General features: G+C 46.3%; 1 protein-coding gene across 1 annotated transcript in view; it reads right to left on the bottom strand.

Moving 5' to 3' along the window:
* The window catches only part of NPAS2 (neuronal PAS domain protein 2), a 52,565-nt gene that overhangs the window by 353 nt on the left and 25,775 nt on the right, over positions 1-26,437 (bottom strand). Inside the window, exons 7-19 of the mRNA XM_084279427.1 lie at positions 23,873-23,991; positions 21,496-21,578; positions 20,597-20,703; positions 19,285-19,432; positions 18,598-18,679; positions 17,737-17,878; positions 16,905-17,011; positions 16,635-16,727; positions 11,497-11,643; positions 4,984-5,181; positions 3,584-3,765; positions 2,979-3,071; positions 1,145-1,331 (exon numbers count right to left, since the gene is read on the bottom strand). Of these exons, the coding sequence (XP_084135553.1) occupies positions 1,145-1,331; positions 2,979-3,071; positions 3,584-3,765; positions 4,984-5,181; positions 11,497-11,643; positions 16,635-16,727; positions 16,905-17,011; positions 17,737-17,878; positions 18,598-18,679; positions 19,285-19,432; positions 20,597-20,703; positions 21,496-21,578; positions 23,873-23,991 (1,688 nt within the window). The remainder of the gene's footprint in view (positions 1-1,144; positions 1,332-2,978; positions 3,072-3,583; positions 3,766-4,983; positions 5,182-11,496; positions 11,644-16,634; positions 16,728-16,904; positions 17,012-17,736; positions 17,879-18,597; positions 18,680-19,284; positions 19,433-20,596; positions 20,704-21,495; positions 21,579-23,872; positions 23,992-26,437) is intronic.

The following is a 26,437-nucleotide window of genomic DNA, read 5'->3' as shown; positions in this document are numbered from 1 at the left end:
CTACAGACAAAATAAAATTCACCGCGGTGTTCGGTTCTTTCACATGTTAAAGCTCTTTCTCCTCAGTGTACAAGGTGCTTAGTGATACTACTAGTCTGCAGCCTTTCATTTCTGGGGCCGTTCGGCATGGGGTTACCCTACCTACAGCCAGAAGGAACAGACATAAACTGCAACTAAGGGGAAAGCTGTGCTAGGAGGAATGCAGTGCCTAGGGTTTGCAGGTTAACCTGAAAAGCCTGTTTAGGAACAGGGTGGGTGAACGTGTCAGAAATGACGCAGATGGATGATAAAAACGGAACAAAAATGAAACAGGAGATCTTAGGGGCACCTCATGCTGTCCCTTCCAACCCTTTGTTTTTGTGAGGTTACAGTAGGGTGTGACCTTGCGGTGGTAAAGGTGATGTGTGTATCTGTCACAGTTTATATTAATTCTCAGCTATGATAAAGATTTAATTTCAAAAACGAGTTTAACCCTTTAAGGTTGATGATACTCTTTCAGTGATGTCAGTGGATATGTCATAAGGTTTTACAGACCGAGTTCAGCTCCTTCTGAGTTAACACTGAGACACCTCATTTTCCTCCTTCGCCTTACTTTAGTATGTGTCAAACTGGGTCAAAAATAAGTGTTTTTACATCTTTAAATGTAAAACCTGATTCTTCCAGGCAGCTTGCTCCAATTTATCTTCTGTGCCTTGTGGAGTTGAGGAAATATGTTAATTTACTGAAGGGATCCAGATATCTGATCCAGATCTCATTCTATGTTGGTGCTGGTAATTAAAAATCATCTTTTCACTTGTAAACTAAGCAAATTTTATCCTGAATAAAGAGTATGGAGCAACTCCTAAGGCAGCAATTTTCTCCGTCTAGAAAACCTCTTTAACTATATCCGGGATAATCTGATTATGTTTCCCATGTACAGAAATAGTAATTTCCTTTGAAATATTCTGCCTCTCCTCACGGCTCCCCTGCTGTACTGGAAGGGCAAATGGCATTGTGTCAGTGTCTCCCAGTTTCAGTATCTCAAAAAGGGCTGTTTCTGCTGTCACCGGGCTCCCGCTGAAACCCGGGGTCCCATCTGCACAGCCCCTTCACCTTATTACTCTGCGTGTACTTTTTACACATCGTCCTCTTTGTCCTGCCCTACCTGCAGGTAGCGTTGTTGCTGATGCTGTTGGTGCTGGAGTTGCATAGGTGGCAGAGAGGATGGCTGGGAAGGAGGTGTAGTGGCGAACCCTTGGTTTAACACTGCTTGTCCCATCAGTACGACTGGAGAGCCGCTGCTGGAAGTCTGCACTTCCAAACTCTGAAACATTTGTTGGGTTTGAGAGTATCTGTGGAAGGAAGATGTAAAACAATCAAGAACAATCTTTGTCAGAAGCAAAGGCCTTCTCTTAGAAAGTCCCTAGTCATAAATAATTGCTAATAAAGGGTTACAGTGCATGGGAGCCCCTGACGATGGCACCATTGGTGGCACTCTTTCCCCCATACTATCTGTATGAGCTGGGCTTGGAAGGCAGAATGCATCTCACCTCAAAATCCAGATCACATTTTAGAGTCATTAAACATTTGGTTTTACACGTCTTCTCTTCAGCCACACTATTCACATCCCAGGCTCAGGAAACCGAATGGCCTTTGACTCTGCGTTAATGTGCTGAGCTCTGAACTGTGGCAGGAGAGAAGGAAATGCACCTCCCAATCTGCTGCCTATGCTCCCCTGCGACTGCTGGCAGGGTGGTGATCTCTTGCAGAAAGAAAGGGGGTGGGGGTGTCATGACTTCTTAAGCTGCTCATAGACGTACTGCTGAGTACGGTCAGCTGGTCCCGTAGCTGTGAGCCTCACTGCAGGAACAGGAGGCGGCTCTGGAAGTCCTCAGGAGCAAGCAATGGGATGGAAACAAAATACTCGGCTCCTCTTGCCAGTCTGCTTTTGCATAGCAAAACTTAAATGCGTGTTGTTCTGTGGAAGGCTGTGGGCAAAACCGCAGTGGGGCTATTGCCAACCCAGCCTAACTCTGTTTATCCTGTAATGGGTGATGAGATCATAGTGTGGCGTGTGTTCGCTCGACAGCTGTTCAACATTAGGGGTTAGTCAGAAATGCTACAGTTTGGGTTCCTGTACTAGGGTGTGAGCTCCTAAAAAAGGGTCCTGTGAGTCAGGAAGTCTACATGAACTGGGAGATATATCTCCACAAATCAGACTGCTTCCTTCTGTGTAGATGCTTAAAAGCAAATCGAAACCACTCTGTATTTAAAGTTGATAAATTTAACTCAAGATAATATTGAACAGCAATAGTGATGCTTAAAAAAAGTATTAAATACCTATATTCTGAGATAACACACAGAATTACTTCTAAAGTAATGATGTGCAAATGGTTGCTTATTATTTTATCAGTTCACAATTAAGTACAGTGAGAAAAAAACAGCTAAAAACCAAACAAAAATAAAAGGCATTTTCTGCTTGGTGTTTTCTGCTTCCCTCATGCAAGTTTTGAGGGGACAAACAACCGAAGCGGCACATTCACCAGCTTTTTGGAGAGTGCACAGGCACAGGGGGGCCTGTTGGTTCTTCCAGTTCTGCTGGTGTGGATTAGGCACAGCTCCACTGGCGTTACACCAGCACCTCGCTGCCCAGTGAGGAGGAGATTTCTTGGCATTGGTCATTTTAACCAGGCCAGTGATGACTTTCTGTCTCACATATACCTTTGTGGGTCAGAAGTTCCAGCAGTGAAGCAAGCATCATGCGAGGGAGAAAAATTCCCCCCAGCCTCAGCTTGTTAAAACGCTACTGGCACATCGTGTTTCTCTCTGTCATCTTTCCTGATGTGACCAGGCAGGGTAAGGCTGACCCTGACACTGGAAGCCAGGCTCAGCACAATAACACGTTCCCGGTACTTTATAACCCGCTTCGTCATCTTACTAAAGAAGGCTGTTTGCCCTCAAAAGCAACCTTGATGTCTTATTTTTGACAAGCCACATACTTAGCCTGGGATCCCGCCATGCTGAGGTCTGAAGGGTGTCTTGCATTGCAGGACCCAGGCATCATGGGCTGAATAGGCTGGCTGAGCAACAGTCTGGTGCATGGAAAAAAAAGGGAGAAAAAAAAAAAAGTGATATTGCTTTAACAGAAGGACCACACAAATCCCAAATGTTGAAAACAGGGCGTTTTCGTAGGGACGGCACCAGGCTGAGCCTTAGGAGACCCCTGCCATGGCAGGCCCGCCCTGTGTGCTGCGAGGTGCAGATCTGGGGTAGCGCGTTCCCCCCCCCCGGCTATCTGGGTGCCCTGCCGCGACGGGTCCAGGGAAGTGGAATTTCCTTTGCTCCTGCCGGTGGGAACGGCTTGCGTTTGGGCTTGCGGAGTGTCGGACTGCGATAGTTTGGGCCCCTGCGTCTAGCCAAAGGGCATCCTCCACTGCCCACCCAGGGGAGCCTGAGGCGGCGAGGGAAGAAACAGAGACATCCCACCGCCCCGGGGCCGGGAGGCTTGAGGGGGCGCCGCAGCCGTGACTGCAGCTTGGGGATCTCATGCGGGCCGGGCACCCCGTCCCGTGGCTGCATCGCCCATTGCCGTGCCGTGCCGTACCTGAGCTGCTGGTCGTGGCTGCAGCCCGGGGCGGGCGGGCCGGGAGTGCCGCCCCGCGGCAGGGCAGCAGGGGGCGCCGCGGTGCCGCTGCCGGCGGGGACTGCGGCGAACGGCGGGGGCGCGCCGCGGGGGGGGCGGCCGCCGCCCGGCGCCAGCTCCGCGCTCCTCGCCGCCTTCGGACCCTGGAAGAAAAGAGGCGAGGGAGGAAGAGAGAGGAACTCGGTCAGCGCTGCCTGGAGGAAGCCTAAAGACGCGGACCGTGACAGCGTCGCCGTCACTGCGTGGCGATGAGTCCCGCCGGAGGCTGTGAGGGTAGAAGGAGCGACAGCAGCGCTGCAGCCTGCCGCGGCTTGGGAACCCGCTGCCCCCCCCCCACCCCCGCCCGCCCCGACTCCGTTCTCCCCGGGACCGCACAGCCGCCCCGGTTGTGCCGCCAAACGTTTGAGGAGATCGGCGGCACCCCGGGAAGAGGCGAGCGAACTGAGGTGTGATGAGCACCGCCGTAAAAGCCCCGCGATGGGAGTAAATCTTATTAAAAGAGAAAAAAAGGGGGGCGTTTCCCCCTCACATACCCCCCACGCCCCCCATTTATAATAGGGATGCACTTCTTATTTTAATAGAGTCGTTATAACGGGGGTACGTAGGAGGTTAAAAGCTTCAGCTGAGGGGTCTGAAGGCAACAGCTCAGCTTCGTTTGCCGCACACTCGAGTGACAGGAACAGGAGCTGCGTTTGCTGTGCAGGGAGGTACAACAGGTGGGCGGGAGAGCAACAAGTGGGAATGCCAAGAAACCAGGAATAAGGGAAAAAAAAAAAAATCCCAGGCCAAACCTACTGGCTTTCACGGGTTTCGGTTCATTGTGAACTGAGGCGGAACTTTACTCCCCCATGCAGGCAGGCACCTGCTGCTCACAACCCGGGGGCCGGGGGGTGTCTCACACAAATCTCCATGTATGCCAGCGGCATGCCGCCACAGCAGACAGGCTTCACTGTGTCAGCAGCGTCCAGCTGGATTCAGGGAGCGAGCAGGAGTAAAGCTCATTTTAAGAGGTCGCACTGCTGACACCCCTATTGCCAGCTGCGAGTGGGGTGGGTCAGGTTTCTGTCACAGTCAACTGAAGAAAAAGAATTCATCCACACCTTTTGTATGCACTCCCCCCGTCCCCTTCCGCCAGTTTTCAAGCCTAAACAGCTGCTCAAGCAACCCTCCTGGCTGACATCTTAAAAAAACGAATAAGGTAAAGTAAATGCTGTGGGGAACCCGTTCGTAGAGGCTGCCCTTATACAGGAAGATTGAGAAGGAAGGACAAAGGCATGTTTACAGGGCTAACATGTACTTGCTTGTTTAATAACAGCGTCTTTTTCCTATACATATGCTTCTCCATTCAAAGAAATGATTACCTGGCTCGATATCACGCTTGCTTCTCTCAGTGCTTGCTGGCTCGCTGTTTGCGAAGATGCGATTTGCCCTTGAAGCTGAGGACTGGGGACAAGCTGCTGCTGAGAAATGGCCCCTGACCTCTGCTGTTGCTGTTGTGGCTCTGGCTGTTGGGTATTGCTAAAGCTCAGGGACACCGTCGTTGGCTGCTGTAGGAACATCTGGAAACAAAGGGGAGGGAGAGTTTATTTACATAGCCCAGCTGTCTTGGTTAATGACAGTGACATAATTATATCCAAAGATACATTCTAAAATAGAGTTATCATGTTTCTGGATTCACCATGCACTCACTCTCCAAGGGGCAGGCACAGCCCTTGGAAGAGCGCTTCCCTGTACATTGACGGTGTGCTGGGGCATCCTGACCAGAGAGAAGAGAGCAACTCTGTGTCTTTTCAATCCTTCGCATCGAGGAGACAGGGCTTCCAGACAGGGCTGCTTGTGAATATGTCCCTGGAAATACCACACCTTACATGCAGTTGGGTTGTTGAATGTCTTTAATGAGGCCACAGTCAGGCCAGAGCTGCCCGTGTCGAATGTCCGTGTCCCTGTCATTGCAGAGATGTGTAAACAGACAGTCGCTGTCATTTATCTGATTTCCCATCAGGTAACTGTCACCCGGTGTTCTTCCTAACCATGCCATGCATTTGACTTGTGCAAAAGAGCTAACAGCTCCTCTCTCAGTGTTTCTGTAAAGATCTGCTCCCCGTGCTTGCATTGTAAGACCAGGCTTTCTTCTTTAGAAGTTGGAGGGCTTGGGAATTTTTGCTTTTCTAGGGGCTATTTCCTTTACTGCAGCTGTACGGAGGGAAAAGGCATCTTTTAAAACCACGAACTATTAATGCTGCAGGCTGTCTTTGCAGTATTTCAGATCCAGGCTCTCACCACCAAGGACCGTATGGAGCTACGCATCCCAGGTAGTTGAAGGCATTTTGGGATCTGCTTCTGCTTCCTCACCACCGCTACACGTGTGGAACTTCATTAATTTAAGTGGAGCTGCTTAGGGTTTAAATGAAATCAGAACCACAATTATTCTCTTCATTATTCATCCATCAGTCTCATGCCTAGCAGTACCTTGGAGGTACTCCCAGTAATTAGTACACCTTTCTGCAGCTTATTGCTATATTAACAATTCCCTAAACTACCACGTCCCCTCTAATTTTTCTTGGAAAAACCCCATACCTTTTTCCAAAGGACCAGCACAAAGCACTGCTTTTCTTTGCATAAGTATGGGTTGAGCCATCGTGTTTGTACTTATTTATCTAGCTTCTAAAACACAGTTTTTATTTAAATATGATAACTTTTAATGAACTTCCATGTGCCAAGATTTTACTTAGAAAAAAGGTAGGAAAAAAGCTTACATTAATCAGCGGGGGCGGTGGGGAGAGGGGGCAGTTAATGAAAATGTTAATGGACCTAAAGCAATGGCTTGTTTCAGGTGCTGTAGGCTAAGCACATCTCAAAGATGTCTGATGGAAATAAGTGGGTCAAGTAACCGAGTTGGGGCTGCTCACAGCAGGTCTGAAGCTAGCTCAGAGTGTTTCCTTCTAAAAACTGAGTTTGGAGCTGTTACGTATCAGAAAGACAGATGGTCTTGCAACTTCTGCCAAGTAAATAGGTCTTATTATGAATAAATCAAAGACAGAAATTATGAAAATTAATTTTTGTGTTTATTTTCTGTCCACGGAAGCTAAGCTGTGGACATGTTTGGTAAATGAACTTACTTGATTAGCTCTAGCAATGAGATTGGTCGCCCTTGATACAAAATTTTATATAAAATTCAGAACAGGTATAGCAAGAGGCGTGCTTCAAAACCACAATGGGGACCATGAGCCCACGGGTATTGGCCAGATCACTGTGAATGAAGACCTCTAGTGGGGTTATCTGAAGCGTGCTCCCTGTATGTGGCACACAGTGCTTGAGAAATACTAATACAGTGCAAAGCCAACGTCTATTGATGACATTTCAGGCAGGGTGTGAACTCGAGGCGAATGACTTACTCTGCAGGGACCTGCCTCTGTGCATCCCTCAGTTCCAGATGAAGGCCAAAGAGGAGGAACCTACTTTGCCATCACCAGCATGTGCCAGGAACGTGCATGTATAATGGTTGGCAGCTAACATGCTACAAATTTACAACCAAGTTTACCTCAGTAAACTGATCTTGTTTGTTCATGTGTTCATACTCTGAGAAGGCTCCAAGTGTTCTGTACCTAGGGACCCTCTCTTGCATTGCAACAGCTGAAGCATTATTACTTCTGTCTGAACATAAATGTCCTGGAAAAGCAAGCTCAGGGCAGGAAGCAATGGTGGCATTTAACCCCGAGTCTCTGCAGAACTGGGAGACTCAAGATGCCTCATCAACACTAGAGTTAACCTGAGAGAGGATCAAAGCATGGGATTTCTACCTGCTAGCTAAGCCTAGAAGCAAGAACATGCCTCATTTGTATGAAACTTAACAGTGTTTTTTTCACAATGTGCCTCTTTTGTGATGGTCCTGCCTGAATTCCCCTGAAACACTGAAATATGGGAGCTTTAAATAACAACAGATACTCCCTAATAGAGAATGAAATCTTTCCCGGTCTGAGCAGATCCAAGTAGATAAATTAGCAGCTCCCTAACTGCACTGCTGCTAATGACATGTCTCATGGCTGATTTTGCGGACTGCGAGGTCAGTGAAGCATCTTACAAATATTTTTTAATTGGCCAGCTTGTTAACATACGCGGCGAAGCAGCGAGGGAGGGGAGGGGCCCTCTGACACTGCTGCCCCCTCATTCCGAGGTAGATGGTCCCTACAGCTAATGGATGAATCACACTGGCAAGACATCGTGAGGAAAACGGCTCTTTGACTCTACCTGTCCTTTGGATCATCAGGGGATTACAGCCTTCGGGCTCATCATTACAGCCATCAAGACGCTTTATGTAAAATGTGGAAAGATGAGAAGCGCAGCGCCGGGAAACTGAGATTCACTGACTTCGAAGGGTTTGCAAATGATGGGTGGCAGTGGATGGTCTCGTTTGTACTTCTCTCAGGCTGGTCAGGCTCAGCCCTTCTGCCTTCCTCCCTGTCCGTGATTCATTAGCCAGACTGTTCGAATCTGGAGCAGACACAGCACCCTTCAGACTTCTGAGGTTACTTTTGCCGCTCCTGCCCTTCATACTTTAGGTTGTCAGGAAAAAGCAGTAACAGGGATTTAATGGGGTTTCGAACAATTTTGTTCAGGGCCCACAACCCTCCCGCCAGTTTCATCTTTCATCGCAGAAGGCTCCTGGAAATGGTGTCTCACACAGGCTGCCGTGCCCAACGTCTGTCCGGCTGGGAAAGCGTTTCTTGGTAGGCTGCTGTACTGCAGTTTTGAAGATCTCTGATGGAAATGGAAATGGGGCTTAATTCTCCACAGAGCTACCTGTACGTTGCTGTGCGGAAGGGAGCGAACCAGTGGGGAAGATATGCTAATAAATCAGCTAACGAGGGAAAACCAGAGAACACTTCCCCTGTTTCAGACAGCACACGGCACTCCCCCATGCTTACAGCTCTTCTACACGGAATATTAAGGAGGCCAGAAATGTGCTTGATAGTGATGCTTGACTATTTGCTGCTCTGCTTTGTAGCTCTGGTAATAGACACGGATCAATGTCTGCAGACATCCAGCTCTCTGAATGATGAAACCTGAGCGGCGAAGCCCGTGGTTGGATTTCTGATTTAACACTCTGCTCCTAGCCGCCTGTGAGTCACAGAAGTGCTGCCTGCAGAAGTGCCAGGCTTTCTTTCAAGTTGCCCCTAGCTATATAAGACAAAGCTAATTCCCCGCCTCGCTCTATCCCTGCAACAGCACAATCATTTTGTGGCTGGTGGTTTTTTTTAACCTAGAAAAAGTGGAAGGAAGCAAAAGCCCTGGCCATGAGTCAGTGTGACCGCTCGCATCCCATTGCCTCGTTCGATTGCTCCAAGGAGGCTGAAAGGCACACGAACTACAGAGGAGCATCCTCCCCATCTGGCGTTGTCCCTTCAGGCAGGCACAGAACCCCTGCATTTCTGTGCTGCCTCCAGACCCCTGCCTCTCAGTTCTGCACCTGTGGTAAGCTGGGAAATGGTCAGCACTAACATTAGAGAGCTTGCACTGGTCTGAAAATACATTCCTTTTGGTCCCACCTGGTACATTCGTTGTTGGAGGAGGATGACCCGAATGGTGTAAGTCAGAGCTACAAATTGGTACGGAGCTGGCAGTACAGAACTACCCACCATTTACCCACCAGGCCTCCTCTTCTCTCTGCCTAAGGTCCCTATGAGCGTATCTGAGAATCCCTCCATGGTCTTTGGGTTATTAAATGCTCCATGGCACATATGTAAGACAGCTGTGTAAAAATAAAATCTATTTCCTGCATATAAGAATGTGCTCTGACCTTCTATTTTTGCCTGAATTATGGAAAAAAAGAGAAGGGAAGGGAAGGGAAGGGAAGGGAAGGGAAGGGAAGGGAAGGGAAGGGAAGGGAAGGGAAGGGAAGGGAAGGGAAGGGGAGGGGAGGGGAGGGGAGGGGAGGGGAGGGGAGGGGAGGGGAGGGGAGGGGAGGGGAGGGGAGGGGAGGGGAGGGGAGGGGAGGGGAGGGGAGGGAAGGGAAGGGAAGGGAAGGGAAGGGAAGGGAAGGGAAGGGAAGGGAAGGGAAGGGAAGGGAAGGGAAGGGAAGGGAAGGGAAGGGAAGGGAAGGGAAGGGAAGGGAAGGGAAGGGAAGGGAAGGGAAGGGAAGGGAAGGGAAGGGAAGGGAAGGGAAGGGAAGGGAAGGGAAGGGAAGGGAAGGGAAGGGAAGGGAAGGGAAGGGAAGGGAAGGGAAGGGAAGAAAAAAGAAAAAAGAGAAAAAAAGAAAAAAGAGAAAAAAGAGAAAATAAAAAAAGAAAAGGAAAAGAAAGAAAAGAAAAGAAAAGAAAAGAAAAGAAAAGAAAAGAAAAGAAAAGAAAAGAAAAGAAAAGAAAAGAAAAGAAAAGAAAAGAAAAGAAAAGAAAAGAAAAGATGATTATATGTAACTATGGAAGGCTTCACCAGGGGAGAGTAATGGTTTTCACCCAATTAAAAAGAAAGTGAGAATATCACGTCTCTTGATATTCATAATAACAATAATAGCTTTCAGACATATGACATGATTCTGAACTGAAGGCCAGTTAATTGCAAAGAGACTTTCCCTTCCCATTAATCAAAGTCAGTGCAGAACCAACAGAAGAAACGGACTGGAGTTAAACTGTCCACCTATATGCTTAGATGGCACCAGGAACAGAGTGCCCTGGTTTCGGGTCCCAACATCACTGTGTTGCACACACAGTAACGCAGGTGGCAAAGTTTCTAATTTGGCTTCGCTGATCCCTTAATTGCATAAACATACAATCCCAGTTTGTTTTAATATGTGAAACTCTGTTTCACAGATGCTGATGATGGGTGAGAGTCTATTTCTGTGGAAGTTGGGAACAAAATTCCCGTTGACTTCAGCAGGCCCCAGGTTTTCATCCTGTGCTTAAAATGTTGAGACGTTTGTTTCTTTGACAGAGCTTTTCTTCTGAAAAAGTCTTGTTAGCAGAACACTCACAGCAGGTCCCCAGTGCAACATTTCTAGCAAGGGTCATTTAACCTGGCATTTACAGTCAAATTACGAGGTACGTAGCAGTAACCACCTGTGTTTAGAAAGTTTCCATAAAACTGGATGACTTGTCCATCTGTCGTGAAGTGGAACCTGTGAGGTACTGAACTGCACTTGCTGTTATATCTGAGCTTTGGCAGACATAAGGGGTAGTACAAAGCAGATATGCTACTTGGGGAATTCTAGCCCTGTGTGGGAGGTATCAAAAGCAGAAGAGCAGGCTCAGTCAGCTTCACCCTAAAGGCTTAAGCTGGTCCAGTGAAGAACCAACTCAGACACCTCCCAGGTGTGAACAAATGAACATCAGGAGAGGTTTGGGGTTTGTTTAACGTGACAAGGAACTGAATATCTAGTGCTCTGTATCTGGGCTGGGGTAGGGTCAGGAAAACGGGGAATGAATGAAAGATGAGCACTGCCCAAAGGAGGGCTCTTGGCTAAGGAAGAGATGGAGACAAGATACTGTGCATGAGTGATGCCAACGTGAAGGAAGCAGTGACCCAATGGAAGCTAATTAACTGGGGAGACATAATAATTGCCAAGTCTGAACATGAACACTTTTCTGTTACAGCTGCTCATTCAGAAGACTCAGCAGATAAAAGAAAACGTTACTGTAAATGATGCAAATTCTTCTCCTCCTCCTCCTAAGGTTGAGATATTTTTTCCTTCTCCCAGAGAGCTCTTAAAATCTTATTTTGAAGTAGTTTACTCAGGAGGCTTTCAGAAGGCAACACCCTCATTCAGATGAGCTGGTTTCCACACGTCCAGATCTCTCGGACTCTGGGGCTAATGTTGCCAACCCTATCAACGGCCACGTGAGAGAGGATGCTTCTCTCTGCCCCTCCCAGCAGTAACACACCTGTACACTGGAGTCCTGGACCAGGCAGAGCTGCTCCTGTATCTTCTGGAGCTCCTCCTGCTGCCACCGGATGTTGGCCTGCAGGATCCGGGTCCGCTGCTCTAGCTGGTCCTTGATGGTCTGGAACATGCTGAACTGTGCTGAGAACTTGGGGGAGAAAAAAAACAGAAGAAAAGGTGGGGGAAACCCGTCACTGTAGTATATACAGGTCTCAATAGAACATTGTTCTGTAAGAACTTATTACTGGCTTCTTGATTGTAAAGCACAGCCAAAGGAATAAAAGACGTGTTTGCAATATATACTAACATCTATGCAGAGATGAATCTTGCCTGTTTTCAATTTTACACACATTTATATTAAATTGCCTCTGTTAGAGTGATCTGCGTATGGCTGACCCTCCCCTGTGAGGGCATTACCAGCAGGACTGTTTCTGAGAGCACACTACTTCAGAGTATCAACAGCATCTTAATTGGAGGGCTAATGGGTGCCTTATTTTTAGAAGCCCATAGTTTGAGCCCTTAGCTTGGCCCAACTGTATATTCTGGAATTGTTTTACTAACACAGTCGTTTTTCTGCACAGAAATAGCAGTGCTGCAATAGTTTATTCTGCTGATGACTTACAATAGCATCATGCAGCAGCTGACCACAGTAAACATTTTCTAGGTTTCCTCAGCCAAGTAGTACTGAAGCTGCAAGAAATGCTCTTTAATTTGCTTTCATACATGATGCAAGAGGAATAGCTCATCTCAGTGGGAGAAAGGCTATTCTAAATAATAACTTGAAATGGAGATGGCTAATCAGGGTCAAGAAGAAAGTGCAGTCTCTGGTAGCAGCAGCATTTGGCACAAAGTGGAATCATTCAGTAAGCATGGAGGAGACTAACAATAAATTCCTAGTTTTATTTGGTGATTTTGGGCATGATTCAAAGTCCACCAAAGTTAATTACTACTTTAACAGGCTTTGGAATAGTTGCTTTGCATGAGCTCATGTTCAAAAAGTAATAAACAGTGGTTTTTTTTTTTTTTAAAAGGACAACCCTAACCCAAACACTTCATAAAGTCTGCAAGCCTTGCTAGAATGAAGGCATTTGAGACCTCTCTGAAAACATGTGGAGTTGTGAGTGTCCAGGTGAAAAAAAAGTAGTAATTTTGCTGTGGCTTGAAAAGGGTGCCCTGTTCCTGCAGTGGTTTCAGTGGCTCTGTGCTGGTGGGTGATGTGGGAAGTTTGTGATACTTCTAATTGGTGCTAAAGGGGAGAAGTCATAGTTGCATCTCTCTCTCTCTCTTTTTCTAGTCCTTGTATAAAGTTTTAACCCAAGGAAAAAATGAGTGGAAACCTCTGATGTTTGGGAACAAGGACAAGTGACTCAAAGGGGCATCTGGTGCTGCCTGTTCTAGTCCAAATGCATGTTTCTGAAGAGTCCCGGGTACACTGATTTTAGGAGTGGGATGACACTAGCTCAGTTAGATGAGATGACACAACTAATTCCTGCTTTAACCTGTATCTGTACAAGATTTTTGAAAAGAACCGAGTCTGGCATCCTCATTCTCTCTGTATGAGCTCTGTTAGTGAGGACTGATCTTAAGTCTTTAGAAGAAAAGAATCAGAAGAGAATTAGAAGCAACTTCATCTGAAAGCTGTCTGGCTTGCAGGTGGCAGTCTTTTCATTAATGTGCCAACTCCTTGAAGACACTTTGGGAAAGGAACCCCATTTTCTTCAATTAATATAAATATAAGGAATTTTATAACAGATAATAGTAATTTTATACTTCAATAAGAAACAAAATCCATTTCCAGGCCTTAATTTAAGTTTTAATTTAATCTGCAAAGTTGCACGCAGAAATATGTTGCTGTTGATTTTAAATTCCTTAATTTCAGCACCATCTTATACTTAGGGTATTCATCTAGTATTGTCTTTTTTTGGTGTGCTTTTTGTATTAATACATTTGCCAACAACAATTAGCTAGTCTCCTAGAGTGAGAGCCATTGCAGAAGAAGACAAGGAACCTTCTCTCTTGCTTTTTTCCCTTTCCCACTCTAACCCCCAAATGTCTTGATAACTCGTGCCGTGACCCCTGTGATTACAGAGCTTCTATTGTTTCTGTACAAAGAGACACTAACAGCGATTGACCTGCACCAGAGAGTATTTAACTCGAGATCATTAACTGCTCTATTAATTAGGGAAGAAATCTGTAATTGTATAATGAATTAAAAGGTAACTCAAAAAATGTTTCACAGAAAACACTGCACAGCTTTAACTCTGCTGCTTGCATCAGGTGAAGTTGCTATCTGTCTCCCTTGGGTATCTGCAGGCTGCTGTAGGCTCCCCAGAAAAGCCCATGTCATAGACAGAAAAGCTTTCCACACGCAGTCAAACATGGAAGACTAAACATATGAGATATTTGTAATTGCAAAGAATCACCAGTTTCATCAAGGTTTGTTAATCCAGACAACCCTGCCCAGCAATAATTGTTGTCTGGCTTCTTATTAAAAAAAAAAAAAGGAGAGAGAGAGAAAGGGATGCTTTTGGGATTGTCTCAGCTGGCATTCGGGTAGGGATGGGCACAATCCACCTATGGGATAGTCCCCAAAAAGATGGATACCTCAAAGACATTCTGTCCCTACAGGCTTTATGCCAGTAGGTAGCTGGGTAAAGAAAAGAGACCCGATTTCTTTGTTAGCTTAGTTTCTTTTCTGCCTCTCTTCTGACTTGCAATCCTTCCGGCCAATGCTAAAGACATGCAGCAGGCCCGTGAGAGTCTCAAAAATGCCAGGTTGTTATAATTTCGTGAAGGCTGTGGCTGAACAAAGGAGAGAGGGACTGGCTCACGGCCTCCTGCGGGGAGGGCCGGGTCGGGGCGCCAACCTTGCGAGGCGCAGCCCCAGGGAGCCCAGCTTTCATTAGTTTCGCAGCTCACCGAACGACTTGCTCGTTCTTTCTGTCTTCTGAATAACACCTGCGCAATCCCAAACGGATTATTAGTGCTAATTATTATGCAGTCATCAACATCCGCTGTGTTGTAGGGGATTTTAATTTATTACAATGAGGAAGGCAAACAAACAAATATTCTAATAGGGAGCACTCGGTTTAAAGCGAACCATTTACATTCAGGCGACATCTCGTACTGTGCTGTCTGTTCACTCAGAGAAGCGAGGCAGAAGCTAAAACCACATTTTGGCGGAGACAAAACCGCTTTGCTTGAAATAAAACTAATCAAAGTTCAAGCAGATGGCGCCTGAGGCGAGAGCTAGCTGCTCGCTGCAGATGCGGTCGAGGCCGCTTAAAACGTCCTTCCTCCCCACTGCTGCCCGGTAGCCGAACGAACGTTAGGCCCCAGGACGCCCGTCAGAGTTCCAGGCCCTGCGTGGCCAGGCCCGGCTCGCTGCCCTTCAGCTCCTGCCACCAGTCACCTTCAGCTGAGGGCAAGCAGTGGCAAGGCAGCGGGGAGCGACCTGTGCAGCTCCTCCCCATGGGCTGGCAGCAGGGTCCCTGGTTATGCTATTTCTGAAAGCGATGAGTTCGTGTTTTCCTGCTTGAACTGCTGCAAAACGGTCAACCAGGGAACAGGGGGAAAAGTTCCTGGTGGGAAGGACGTGTACGTGGGTTTCGCCACTCGTTCGCTTAGTGCCGCAGGCACTTTGCGTTTTAAATAATGGATTATCATGCTGCAGGCTGACATGTTTACTATTTTAAGGCAGGAGGTAAGCAATCAGAAGAAAGCAATTTATAGTTTATGAAAATCACCCAAGCCTGTGGAGAATTGCTACCTTTCCCAGGACTACCTCTGTGGTGTGTGAGCCTCAGCATCCTGAGCTCCAACTGTTCTGGGGCTATTTCCCTGCTCCCCATCAAGGGAAGCTCCATCTTGAGCTTCGTGGGGACTCTGCTGCCAGGTGAGAAGGTGGCTGCCAGAGGTCTGCCTGTGCAGATAGGCTTGCTTCAGCCCTCTTCTTTTCATTATGGTTTAGCCAGTCCAAAGAGGCTGAACCAGCAGCCCTGTGACTAGGCCGTGCTTCAGTCTGGTGGAGGAGACATGGAGCTAGCGTGCCAGTAAGAGCGTTTTACTGGGAAGGGGTAAGGCAGTGAGGCTCTTGGTAAATGACTGGAGAGTGTCTCTTCACAAAGAGCTTCAATGGAGAAGAAAGGGGGTTGGAAAAAAAGTCGAACAAAACATGTGCAGGTTTATAATAAATAAACTAATTGATGTTTGGAAGTGCATTAATGAATAACGGAGAGGAATATCTGTAAAAGAAAATGAATGCTCAGAGCAGATAATTGATATGCTGTTTCTTCGCTGCATGCTGGTGTGGAGTCGTGAAAAGAATATTAAACATAGAAGATAAATGAGAATTTGCTGTTTTAAAGCAGGGTTTCTCAGGACTTGATACGTTTTATATGCTACAGGAAGAAACTCTGGGATCTTATGAGGGAGTACAGAAGCAGCTGTGGTCCAGGACTACTCTGTCATTTCTAAAATCGGAGGATGATGGGGTGTATCATCACAGCATGACCACAGGAGAGAAACAATGTGATGGCAACGTGGTTCTCAAATTCTCTCCTTCAAAATCCACTGCAAATGAAACACCAAGGTGACTTTTTGGGCCATCATGTACAGGTTAGTAGATTACACTGGAGGAATATGTGCCCAGCAGCATCCTCACAATTCCCAGCACACTCACAAAATGCATTTTGTTGGACTTGCATGTCCCTTATTGCTGGTTAGTTCTGCATTAGTACAGCCAAACAGGTGCTTTTAGGAGGACTGGGTGTCTTTATTAGTTTTGGGGTTTAAATTTTCATTGTGACCTTGTTTTTGGTAGGACCTGATTCTGTAGAAGCAAAGTTGAAAACTCTTTTTCCATCTGTTTTTTTTTTTGTCCTGTGAAATAGGTATGTGTGCGTGCACCTGAAACTACATGCACCGGGGCTTCTGCTTTGAATGCTTAGATGCAGATACATGTTTAAATGCACAAGTTTACACTTCACATTACTTTTCCCCAATATTTTAAGTGCTTGAGAGCTGATGGATTTAGGGGTTTTAGCTACTAAAACACAAAAGTTAACCTGAAAGCCCCCAAAAGAGAAAATATGAGGAGATAGGAAAGTGACCTCTTCCACTTCCAAATTCCCAACTAACCTGTGCCAGAGGTGCAGGCTGACTTTGCAGAGTTGCTTGAGGCAGCAACTGCTGTGGGAGAAGCTCACATGAAGGCTGAGAAGGCAAAGAAACCTGGGTTAAAAACAAAAGAAAACAAAGCAAACCTTTATTTCTAAGTTCAGCTCTGGTATATTTTAGGTTTCTTCTTAAGCCATGGCTTCTGCACAAGTAGTTTTTAACTGCTAAACTGTGCACATGGCACATGCTTTATGCCCCTCTGCCCACTCTGATGAGTCTTTATGAAGTTACCTGAAGAGGAGTAGGTTGACTGAGTCTATGCACGGATAAATCCTGCTGTGCACTTGGTGTTCTTGGCAAGGGAGTGTTAGACTCTGCAATCAGCTTTGTTGGTGTAGCTGCAAGAAAAGTACCGGTGAGTTCTCACTCGCTGGAAATTATCCCTGTTTGAAGTGGGAATTGTAAGGAGACCTGGCTAGAAATGATTACAGTCTGGCTTAGTTCCAGCAGGAGTCAAGGCTGTTCTTGTTGACTTCAGTGGCAGCAAAATTAAACTGATAAGCAGGGCCTGGGCAAAGATTAAAGTAAATGAGACAGATTATGGTTCTGTGCCTCAATGAATGGAGCAAAAGGACCCAGAAGCTGTCCTAAAGCAGCTGGAACTCCTTCATATAGGCCAAGCAACTATAAATTTAGGTTAGCTTATTGGCTTTTCTTCCAGACCAGGGAGCAGTAGGAGTATACAAGGTGTGCTCAAGTCTTGGCTGGAGCATCCTGAATCTTGGCCAGAAGAGAATCACCCACAGGTTGTTATTACTCATGTAAGTCTAGAGGGGCCTTGTATTGCTTATAGTGATGCCTTCAAACCTGAAGAGAGACTTCCTCATTTTTGTAACAGATCAAAACAGCACGTCTCAAGGTTAGGCCTGCTACCTAAATGTACGAATACCTGTGCTAGACCCTTCCCTCTTGTACATTACCATTTCAGATCATACCTTCATCCTCAGCGTGTATCATCGATTCCTCATAATTAACTGTTAAATTAGTGGCTGTGGTATATAGACACACATTCTGTAACTTGGCTAAATTAAAAATAATGCAGTAACACAGGAATGTCACTCACATGCTGGGTCTGACTTGGGTGTGTGGGAAGATTTTGGAGAGCTCCTGGATGATACTGAAGGTGTCCGACTAGTGCTGAGGATTGAGGCACCAATATCAAGTGCATTAAAGTGCTGTTCAGGATCCAAGCTGGCACCACTGTCCTAAAACAAAGAAAAAAAAAAAGGGGGGGTGGGGGTGGGGAGGAAGAACACCTATTGCATCTGTCAGGCTGAAAACATTTTGAAATGCATATGGTAAAGGTTGCACACACAGTGTTTTGGCTGGCCTAAAATGACTTGAGCAGAACTAATCCCAGGTCAGCCAGCAGAAAACCTGGGCACAGGTGTCAATGTCCCTTCCAAACAGTATTCAACAAATGCACTTTACAAAGAGATATCACTGAGTTGGAAATACATAGCAAGCTAATGGCACAGCAATTTTGTGACTTCAGAGGTTTTGCTGAATCTTTATTTTATGTTGTTGGATGTGCCAGTAACTGCTCCCTCTCTGAGACACTCAGCTGTCCACCAAGGAAGAGGTTTTTTTCTTCCCTCAGCAGATCATTGAGATGTAGCCAGGAAGGCAGATTCCCAGAACATGTCCAAATTAATCTTTAAGCCATAGTACCTGACCAAGGAAAGGTGGAGATACCTCACATTGCCCTTGCCCACGTCCCACTTAATTTGTGGCTGTTACTGGTCTCCAGGTTCATCCTTTCATGAGCGTACCCACTTTACCTTAAAATCCTTCAAATGAGCAATGAATTCTCAAGTTTGGGGAATCCACCCAGAAAGACAACTCTGGAGTCTTTACTGATGTTAACACAGGGACAAGTTATGATCAGTACATACATTCCTGAAAAAAACTTTTCTTGTCGTACCTTTAGTGCTGAGGACACAACCTCTGATGACACTTCTTCCAGGCCCATCTCCTGTCTCCTCTCCACCCGAACATCTGCATAACTGAATGGGAAAAAAATCCCTCTGTGTATCAACATGGTATTGTTCTGTTTCATACAGTGTGCTTTAAGCAAGTGGAGGAATGAAGTACCGTGACATTTTACAGGTTTAATGAACAGCTGAAAAATCACTTAAGTCAAATGCTACTGACTAACATTTGAGTGACTGTTTTCATTTGCAGTTTTTGCTCTGTTCCTGCCTTCTTGAAGCCAAAAAGTATACTGAAGAAGTGTGTATATAAACGTCAAGTTCACATCGTACAGCCATTTTACAACTTGGCTGGAAAGTTTCCATGCATCTCTTTAAAAGCAAGGTAAGGATCAGAGGAAGTGAATAATTAAGGGATCTAGTCCCTGTTTTTCCACAAAATGGCAAAATGCAGTGGTTAATTTGCCCCTTAAACTCACAGATGACAAATCAAGCTCCCCATCAGGTAAGGTTAAATCTGATAATTTTTTAAATAATGAACGTATTTTCTTCAGAGAATTCAGGCTTCGTTTTTATGACATAAACCCCATCATGTTTCTAAGAGCAAACGTTGGCAGTCGTGAGGATGCCATTATCTTGCTGTCCTTTGTGTCTCTGCTGGTTGGCAGGAGTTTCCATACCTTACTACCATGTGTGTGCACACAATGAACTCTGGCTTGGAGTTCCACTGGTGGTAGGTGATATAATAATGGGTCTGGAGCCAGATCCACTGCTGTCCTTTGGTCAGAAAGCGATAGCAGCACGACTTCCCCTTGCCAAACTGCATCACTGTCAGCAGAAAACACACACAGCTTGTAGCGCGATTTCTGATGTGAAAATGACACGAAATGTGAAAAGAGTGACAAAAATATCTGTGGCCCCATCAGTTCCCAAGGAAGATGGGAGTCTGAGCACCTCCTGTCAGTTGTGTGATAGAGCAAATACCCTAAAGCTCAGTAGGTGTCTTCTGACACAGTACAATTAAGCTTAACTGTGGACGCTAATGCATTAATGTCTGCTACAACTTAAACATAGATCTTGCCCTGATTTAAGTGCTGATCACATACTGCTTAATTAGGCATCTGGGATTAATTTCTACGAGTGATCATCTTAAGTTCTATAGCAGAGAAGTACAGGATAAAAATGCTTGAGCAGATGATGATTCTCTGCAGAATGAAGTGAGTGTAGCAGATAACATTGTGCGAAGACAAAAATAATTTGTAGCTGAAAGAAAATTCCCAGACTGACAGGAATTCGAAGTGCAGTAAACTGGGGTGTATTAAAGGTTTTAAAGATTCACCAACAAAATTAAGCTCTGCTCCCCTCTCCTCCCACCCCAGGATTTCCAGGGCTTCCCACATGCATACATATATAGCCTTTCTGTATTTTAATGTCAACATATACAAACTAATGTCGATGGGATATTTTCAGGACACCCAGAGGTGGTAAGATGAGATGTTTGAGCCAGTTCTGTAAGCAAATATTTGAAAAGCATCACCTCATTTTCTTTACTTAGAGAAAGAGTTTTCAATTAAATCTTAATAGACTGTATTTAAATAATCACAGGTGATCCCAAATTCATGGTGAATAACATTAGGGTAAATAATCTGCCAGAATTTTACAAAATAAGGTCTCCTCTGAGATTCCTTGAACTATATTCTTTACTAGTAGAGCAGGTGTCTAATCTGGTGTATTTTATCTGTTCTGCGAGTCTCGCCGACTGCTTCTGGGGACACAGAAGGTAAAATTGTATTTTTCAGAGCCTGATAAGTCTGGCCCAGATGCCGATCAGCTGCGGTGCCCCCAATCTGCTGTAACTCTTCTAAGACATACAGCGTGAGGCAAGGGTCAAACCTCATCTTCCAAGTTTAAACCAATTTTAACTGAAACTGATTTTTGCTGAAAAGAGGTGTCCCAGTGACTCCACAGGAACCCAGGCTATGCCATACTCACAGTGTTCGTGGCACCTTGCTAGCAGCTCTAGGTCATCTATATGGTAATAGTCGTAGCCAGAAGTACCCAGCACTTCAAAAGGCAAGTATCCTATAATCGGTGGCGCTCTGCAGTTAGGCACGATAGGAACACATTCATAAACCATGAAAGCAACAGCAGTTCTGCATGATGACACAGATATGCAAAGAACCCAGAGCTGCTCTCGCTCGTACCATCATCCACCCCAGGGGACCGGATCCTGACTTCCCCCAACATTGTGCCTGGGATGCCTGGCTGGCCATGGCACCTTCCCCCCAGGACAAGGCCATGACAACCCATCTTTCCAAGAAAAACGTGGTTGTGGAAAGCAACTCGGCTTCTCAGGGACCTTCACACAAGAACCTGCTGTGAGGGAGCCGTTCCCTGGCTGTTCCTTGGGCAGGGGCTCTGCTGCGGCTCCTACAGTCCCTGCGTGGGGAAAACCACGTGGCGAGGGGATAGGAAGCCATCATCTGCCAGGACTAGGGGGGTAGGAAGGAAGATTGTGCTGCAGACTTTCCCTCCACAACTTGGTGGGGGATCGCACACAGTCAGTGGCTGGATTTGGAAAGAATGATTTCCGCAGCGGTATAATAATTAGATGATTCTGCCATGTGACAGACTTTGGTCCAGTGATATTTTTAAAGAAAACAAGAGCAAGCTAATCACAATTCAGCCTAAGAAACAGGGCAGTTTTGTTTTAAAAGACTGATAAAAAATAAATGCAGGAAAAAAATAGTAAATATCCTCTTCTATAGGAATTTTAGTGGTTGCCCCCCTGTTTAGATGTGGAATGTTACGCTATTTGAGTGAACTGCACTTATGAAAATAGCAGCAGACAAGCACCCAACACAACCAGGAGAGCTTTTCTTATCACCAACCTGTGGTCCAGGAATAAAAATTTCCACTCCAGACTGTGTCTTGATGTGAATTCCTCTAGAGGTTCTTCCACGATGCACATCTCCTGCATGGTGAAGGAAACCAACTTACTGAGAGTTGTGGTTTCACCCCTCTGCTTCATCTAGCTTTTGTTAGCTAGAAGTACACATTGCGTAAGAAAAGAAAATGGGTTTCACATGTTTTCTGGAAAATCCAGAGGACAATCTATTGTATCAATCAATACCAACATTTTTGCAGGACTTGGGGGGAAGAACTGGTGGTGTTCATGGACTTAAGAGTCATAACTGTTCCTTGGGGTGCCAAAGTTTTTATGGCTTTGAACCAGTGCCTGGGGCAAGAGAGCTGTGCTCCCCACAGCCCTGAGGAGCAACGCCTATCCCCAGCATCCAGCCTGTGCTCTGTCCCACCTGGTTTTGCCACATCTTTCCTTGCTCTCTTTGTGTGACTTTTCCTGGCCCTTTTGGATGTCTGCCTTCTGAACCCTCTTTGAGCTGGGGAGACACACACACGTGACACTCTCTTTCCTACTCAATAGCTGGGGAACTACATGTTGTGGAGGCGTAAGTGCCTTTTCAAGCAAGCAGCCTGCATGGGGCCTGTCAGGCGGGCAGAAGGCAGGAGTTTTGCCTTGAGCTTCACTCCTGTCGTGGCACTCTTGGCACTTGTGGGAATGATAATTAACAGTGAGTTACAGGCACTGCCCTGCCTCTGTGAGACAGGAGAGAGGGATGGGGGTCAGGATGCAGTTGGTGGAGATTAGCTGTTGGGAGGAGGTGGGAAAGGGAGGAAGGATGGTGCCTCAATGCATGCCCGTGTGTAGGCTGGGGCTGGCTGCATCCCAGCCTGCTCACAGCTCTCCTGTTGACCTCTCTTCTCCCAATGGTGGTCTGCAGGGGTAACTCTAACTCCATGAGGTGTCAGCCTGGAGTCCCCTGAGTAGGGATTGCTAGCATCAGTGGTCAGGATTTGGTGGCATCCAGGGTTACCATGTCTCCCATGTCTCTCCTGCAGGAGTGTCTCCACTGTCCCTGGTAAGGACGGCCTGACTGCTGCTGTTCCCCTGCTCCCTGGTGGCACGTCTCCCTGCACGAGCAACACCATCTCATCACCTCCTCTGACACTTCTCTCTACTGTCCGTCTCAGGGAGAGATGTCTTTCTGGCCACCGATGTTTTAAACCCTCTTGGGACCAGAGGAAAAGCTGAGGTGCACTGCCATCGAGTGTTTCTTTGATAGATATCAATATTCACAAAGCTGACTGAACTTGCTGACAGTACAGTGGCTAAGGGTTCACACATGCCTTAAATTCCTCTCTCCGCTTCTCCAGTTTACACCAAAATGAATGCTGATGCCCTAAAATTCAAGGTACAACGTGCAAACATTGCCCTGTGCAAACAAAACGCTGATTCTGCCTTGCTCAGCCAATCAGATAAATATTTTTGTATTCATTTTAGAGGAGAAAGTCAAGACTGGGGGTTAAGTGGGTCACCCAGGTGAACCAAAGAGATGGGTGCTCATGGTTTCCTGGCATTTAACACCTTCTTCCCCCCTAGCACTGGGCAGCTTATTGCTGTGTGCAGCCCATTCATTTTGTTTCCCTGTTTATTTCGAGATGTTAGCTACACAAAGAGAGGGGAATTTGCTTTCAGGGTTCCCAGAGAACCTTAACTCCAGCCAGTACAACTAATATGATTACTGTGGCTAAGATTTATGAGAAGTGTCCTCACTTACTTACTCAGAAGGGACCCTGCTTGCCTCCTGGGGCCATGAATCAGTGGAGAGTGCCCTGCAGGTCCCTGAGCAGTAATGAAGCCAGGCCAAGGGAGCAGTGATTTCATACCAGCCAGGTCTCAATTAGACTTTTTAATCTCTTAACCTCTGAAGACAAGATGCCTGATGCAGTAGCTCACATTTGTTAATTAGGGAACCACAGTGCCAGGCACAAGAGTGGGTGGTCTATTCTTATTTCCAGAAACAACTGTCTCACTACCAGGATTTGGGAGGAGGAAAACTAGCAGCAGCCACCTGAACACCGAGGGGCACAACTGAAAGCATGGGCAGCCATCTGTACACTGTCCCATCGCAGGAACAGAAAGCAGCAAGAGTGGACCCAATTTCAAAGTGGCTCTGCAATTCCTAATGCAACAAGGGTGTCCGTTTCCCAGGCAAGGGGAACAGAAGTGACACTGCTTCTGCGGATCCTGGCTCACACTGGTAATCCTCTTCACTGGATTTTTTATGCATGAAATGTGATATCTGTAATCCATTCAATTAGCAAAATTAAGAACTTTGCGTGTCACCCCATCTGAAAGTGTTTTGCAAAGTTCCGAAATGAATGGGATCCAGGGCACGTGCTTACCTTTAAAAACTGAGGCGTTGCCAAGCGAACGGTCGCAACGAAGCAGACCTGCTTTCCTGGGGATGTTCTGTAAGCCCTTGGGCCAGCCTCATCAAAGCCATTGCAAGTGGAGTTAGGCACTGAGTAGGGAAAGAAACAGGACCCAGAGTCATGCCTCATGCGATATTTGCTCTCCCTGAAAATTTTTTGCCCACTTGCAGCACACTGATAGTAATTTTATTCAGAGAAGCTCTCTAAAAGCTTTTAAAGCTCATATGCATATATTTAAATCCAAGTCGGTCATGCTAGGCAGAAAGACATCAGAGCTTAACTTCCAAGTATGAATCTTACAGGTTAATCCTGATAAAAATAAGGCCAAACCTTATTACAGAGCATAAACCAGCTTTCTGGAAAGAGGCCCCATGCATCCAATTGCTCTTTTTTACCACTCATGAGAAAAAAAACCATATACTTAGCAGCATGCCTAGCGAGCTAACATCCGTGAGGCAATGAAAACACACGTTGGCAAGGGAGGAAGCTGAAGAGAGTTCGTCAAGTCATCGGTGGCAAAACGCCGGGGCCCACAGCCAGCGAGGCTTCATCGCACTAGGAAAAGGCTGCTTTTGATTCCTGGCTGGGGAAGGGCACCTTCCCCTTCTGCACTAAGGAGAACCGTCTCCAGCGTGCTCCGGTTCTACCTTGTTTTAAAGAAGAGCCAAGAGGACCCCCCAGCACTGGCTTCCAGAGCTGGGTGTTTGCTGGTGAGGCCTGCGGATGGCCTGCTGCCTCCTGAAACGCAGGGCAGGAGGAGAAACTGGATGTGATGTGGCTACAGATTTTGTGTATGGGTTTGGGGTTTTTTTTTTAATCTGTGTCTTTGGTGGCTGCATGGCTCGTGTTGCTCTGAGAGCCCACTAGCACCTCCTGCCACACAGACACGCTGCCAAAACAACATGTTGCCTTAAGCTAGCCTGCAGTCCCGTGTTAGAATGACATACTGCAAATTCTTCATCCAAATCTGAGCTGTTCAGAGATGGTAATCTGCTCCTACAGCACTGAAACAAAACTGTGTGCTAAGGTGCAGTGAGAACTGGTCTGGCCCCATGGGCACTGGCCCTGCCCAGCTGACTGTCTCCCATGCTCCCTCTAGCAGCAAGAGTTCACCAACATGAGTTAATGTAATTCTAACAGGGATTAAGGCTAATATAAAACCATCTTTCCTTATTATTAGACCCCTATATCCAACTTTATGAAATTTGGGTCTTCTGCGTAGGATAAAGCAGGGACAATCGTGTCCATTCCATTGAAAATTAAGAGTTTTCCATCTATCCATGGAAGAAATAAGTATCAATTATTATTCTGGGGGGCTTCTGCACTGGGCTTTAGTTCACTAGCATGAATTGTAGAGATGAAAGAAGTCTCATCACAAATGCTTTTGGAACCCAGTTCAACCTGTTAAAAGCCTTAGAATAATGATACCTAGCTGATAACAAGGAGTGCAGGGTATAAGATAGAAAAATAAGCCCTCTGAGGAGAATTCACACCTGTGGTTCACTGGCTTAGGCCACCGTGTGCACCAAAAAAGGGGAGGAAAGATTCCTCTGAAAAGGCAGCACAGATGTGAACGTCCGCAGAGATTGCAGTCCTCTCTCACAGTTGAGTCTGGAGGGCATGGCTGGCTGGATATTGAGATTAAAAATACGGGCAAAATTCTCCTCCTTCCACCAGCAAAGCACACTTGCTCTGGGGACTTCCTAAGAATATGTATTCCTGTTCTGTTCCTGGGGTTATGTGCATATACGAAGGCTTCTGTGGGATTATTGATACAAGAGGTGAAAAAAAAAAAAAGAAGAAGAAAGAGTTAGGAGCTAGAGGAAAGAGGAGAAGCCTGAGCAAAGAGCTATTGGTTCCTCCCTGCTGTGGTTATTTTGTGCAAGCTTGTCAAGTTCTGTAGTCAGTCCTGTTTAAAAATGAATGGGACTGCTATAAACTCCCATCAAGGACAATGTAAAAAGTTACTTCCAAGATTACTGTGTGATATGTTGTCACATTTGAAGTCAATGGGGCTGTTTCTTTCTATAATGGCCACATTCAGTAGCAAATGTTTCCATGCTGGGCTCAGAGACTTGAAAATACCATCACAGAATCACAGAATCGTAGGGGTTGGAAGGGACCTTGAGAGATCATCAGGTCCAACCCCCCCTGCCAAAGCAGGTTCTCTAGGACAGGTTGCATAGGTCGGCGTCCAGATGGGTCTTGAATATTACCAGAGAGGGAGACTCCACAACCCCCCTGGGCAGCCTATTCCAGTGCTCTCTGCACATTCAGCCTCCAAAGTTCAAGTATGGTATGGTAACCTAGTTAGTGAACCCGTGGGCTTGCAAATGACACCAGCTGCAGAAGAAATGTCTAGTGGAGACCGAGTTGCACCAAAGAGAGTGGATGGCTTTTTCACATCAGCTGTTGGATATAACCAGCCACGAGCCTGAGAAGTATTCCCTGAAGGGAATGGCTTGAAATTGCACCAGGGGAGATTTAGGGTAGGTATCAGGAAGAATTTCTTTACTGAAAGGATTGTCAAGTACT

This window comes from Gallinula chloropus (assembly GCF_964237585.1).
Source record: "Gallinula chloropus genome assembly, chromosome: 1".
Lineage (NCBI taxonomy): Eukaryota > Metazoa > Chordata > Aves > Gruiformes > Rallidae > Gallinula > Gallinula chloropus.
The sequence above is the reverse complement of the archived record's forward strand: the minus strand, read 5'-3'. Positions and strand labels throughout refer to the sequence as shown.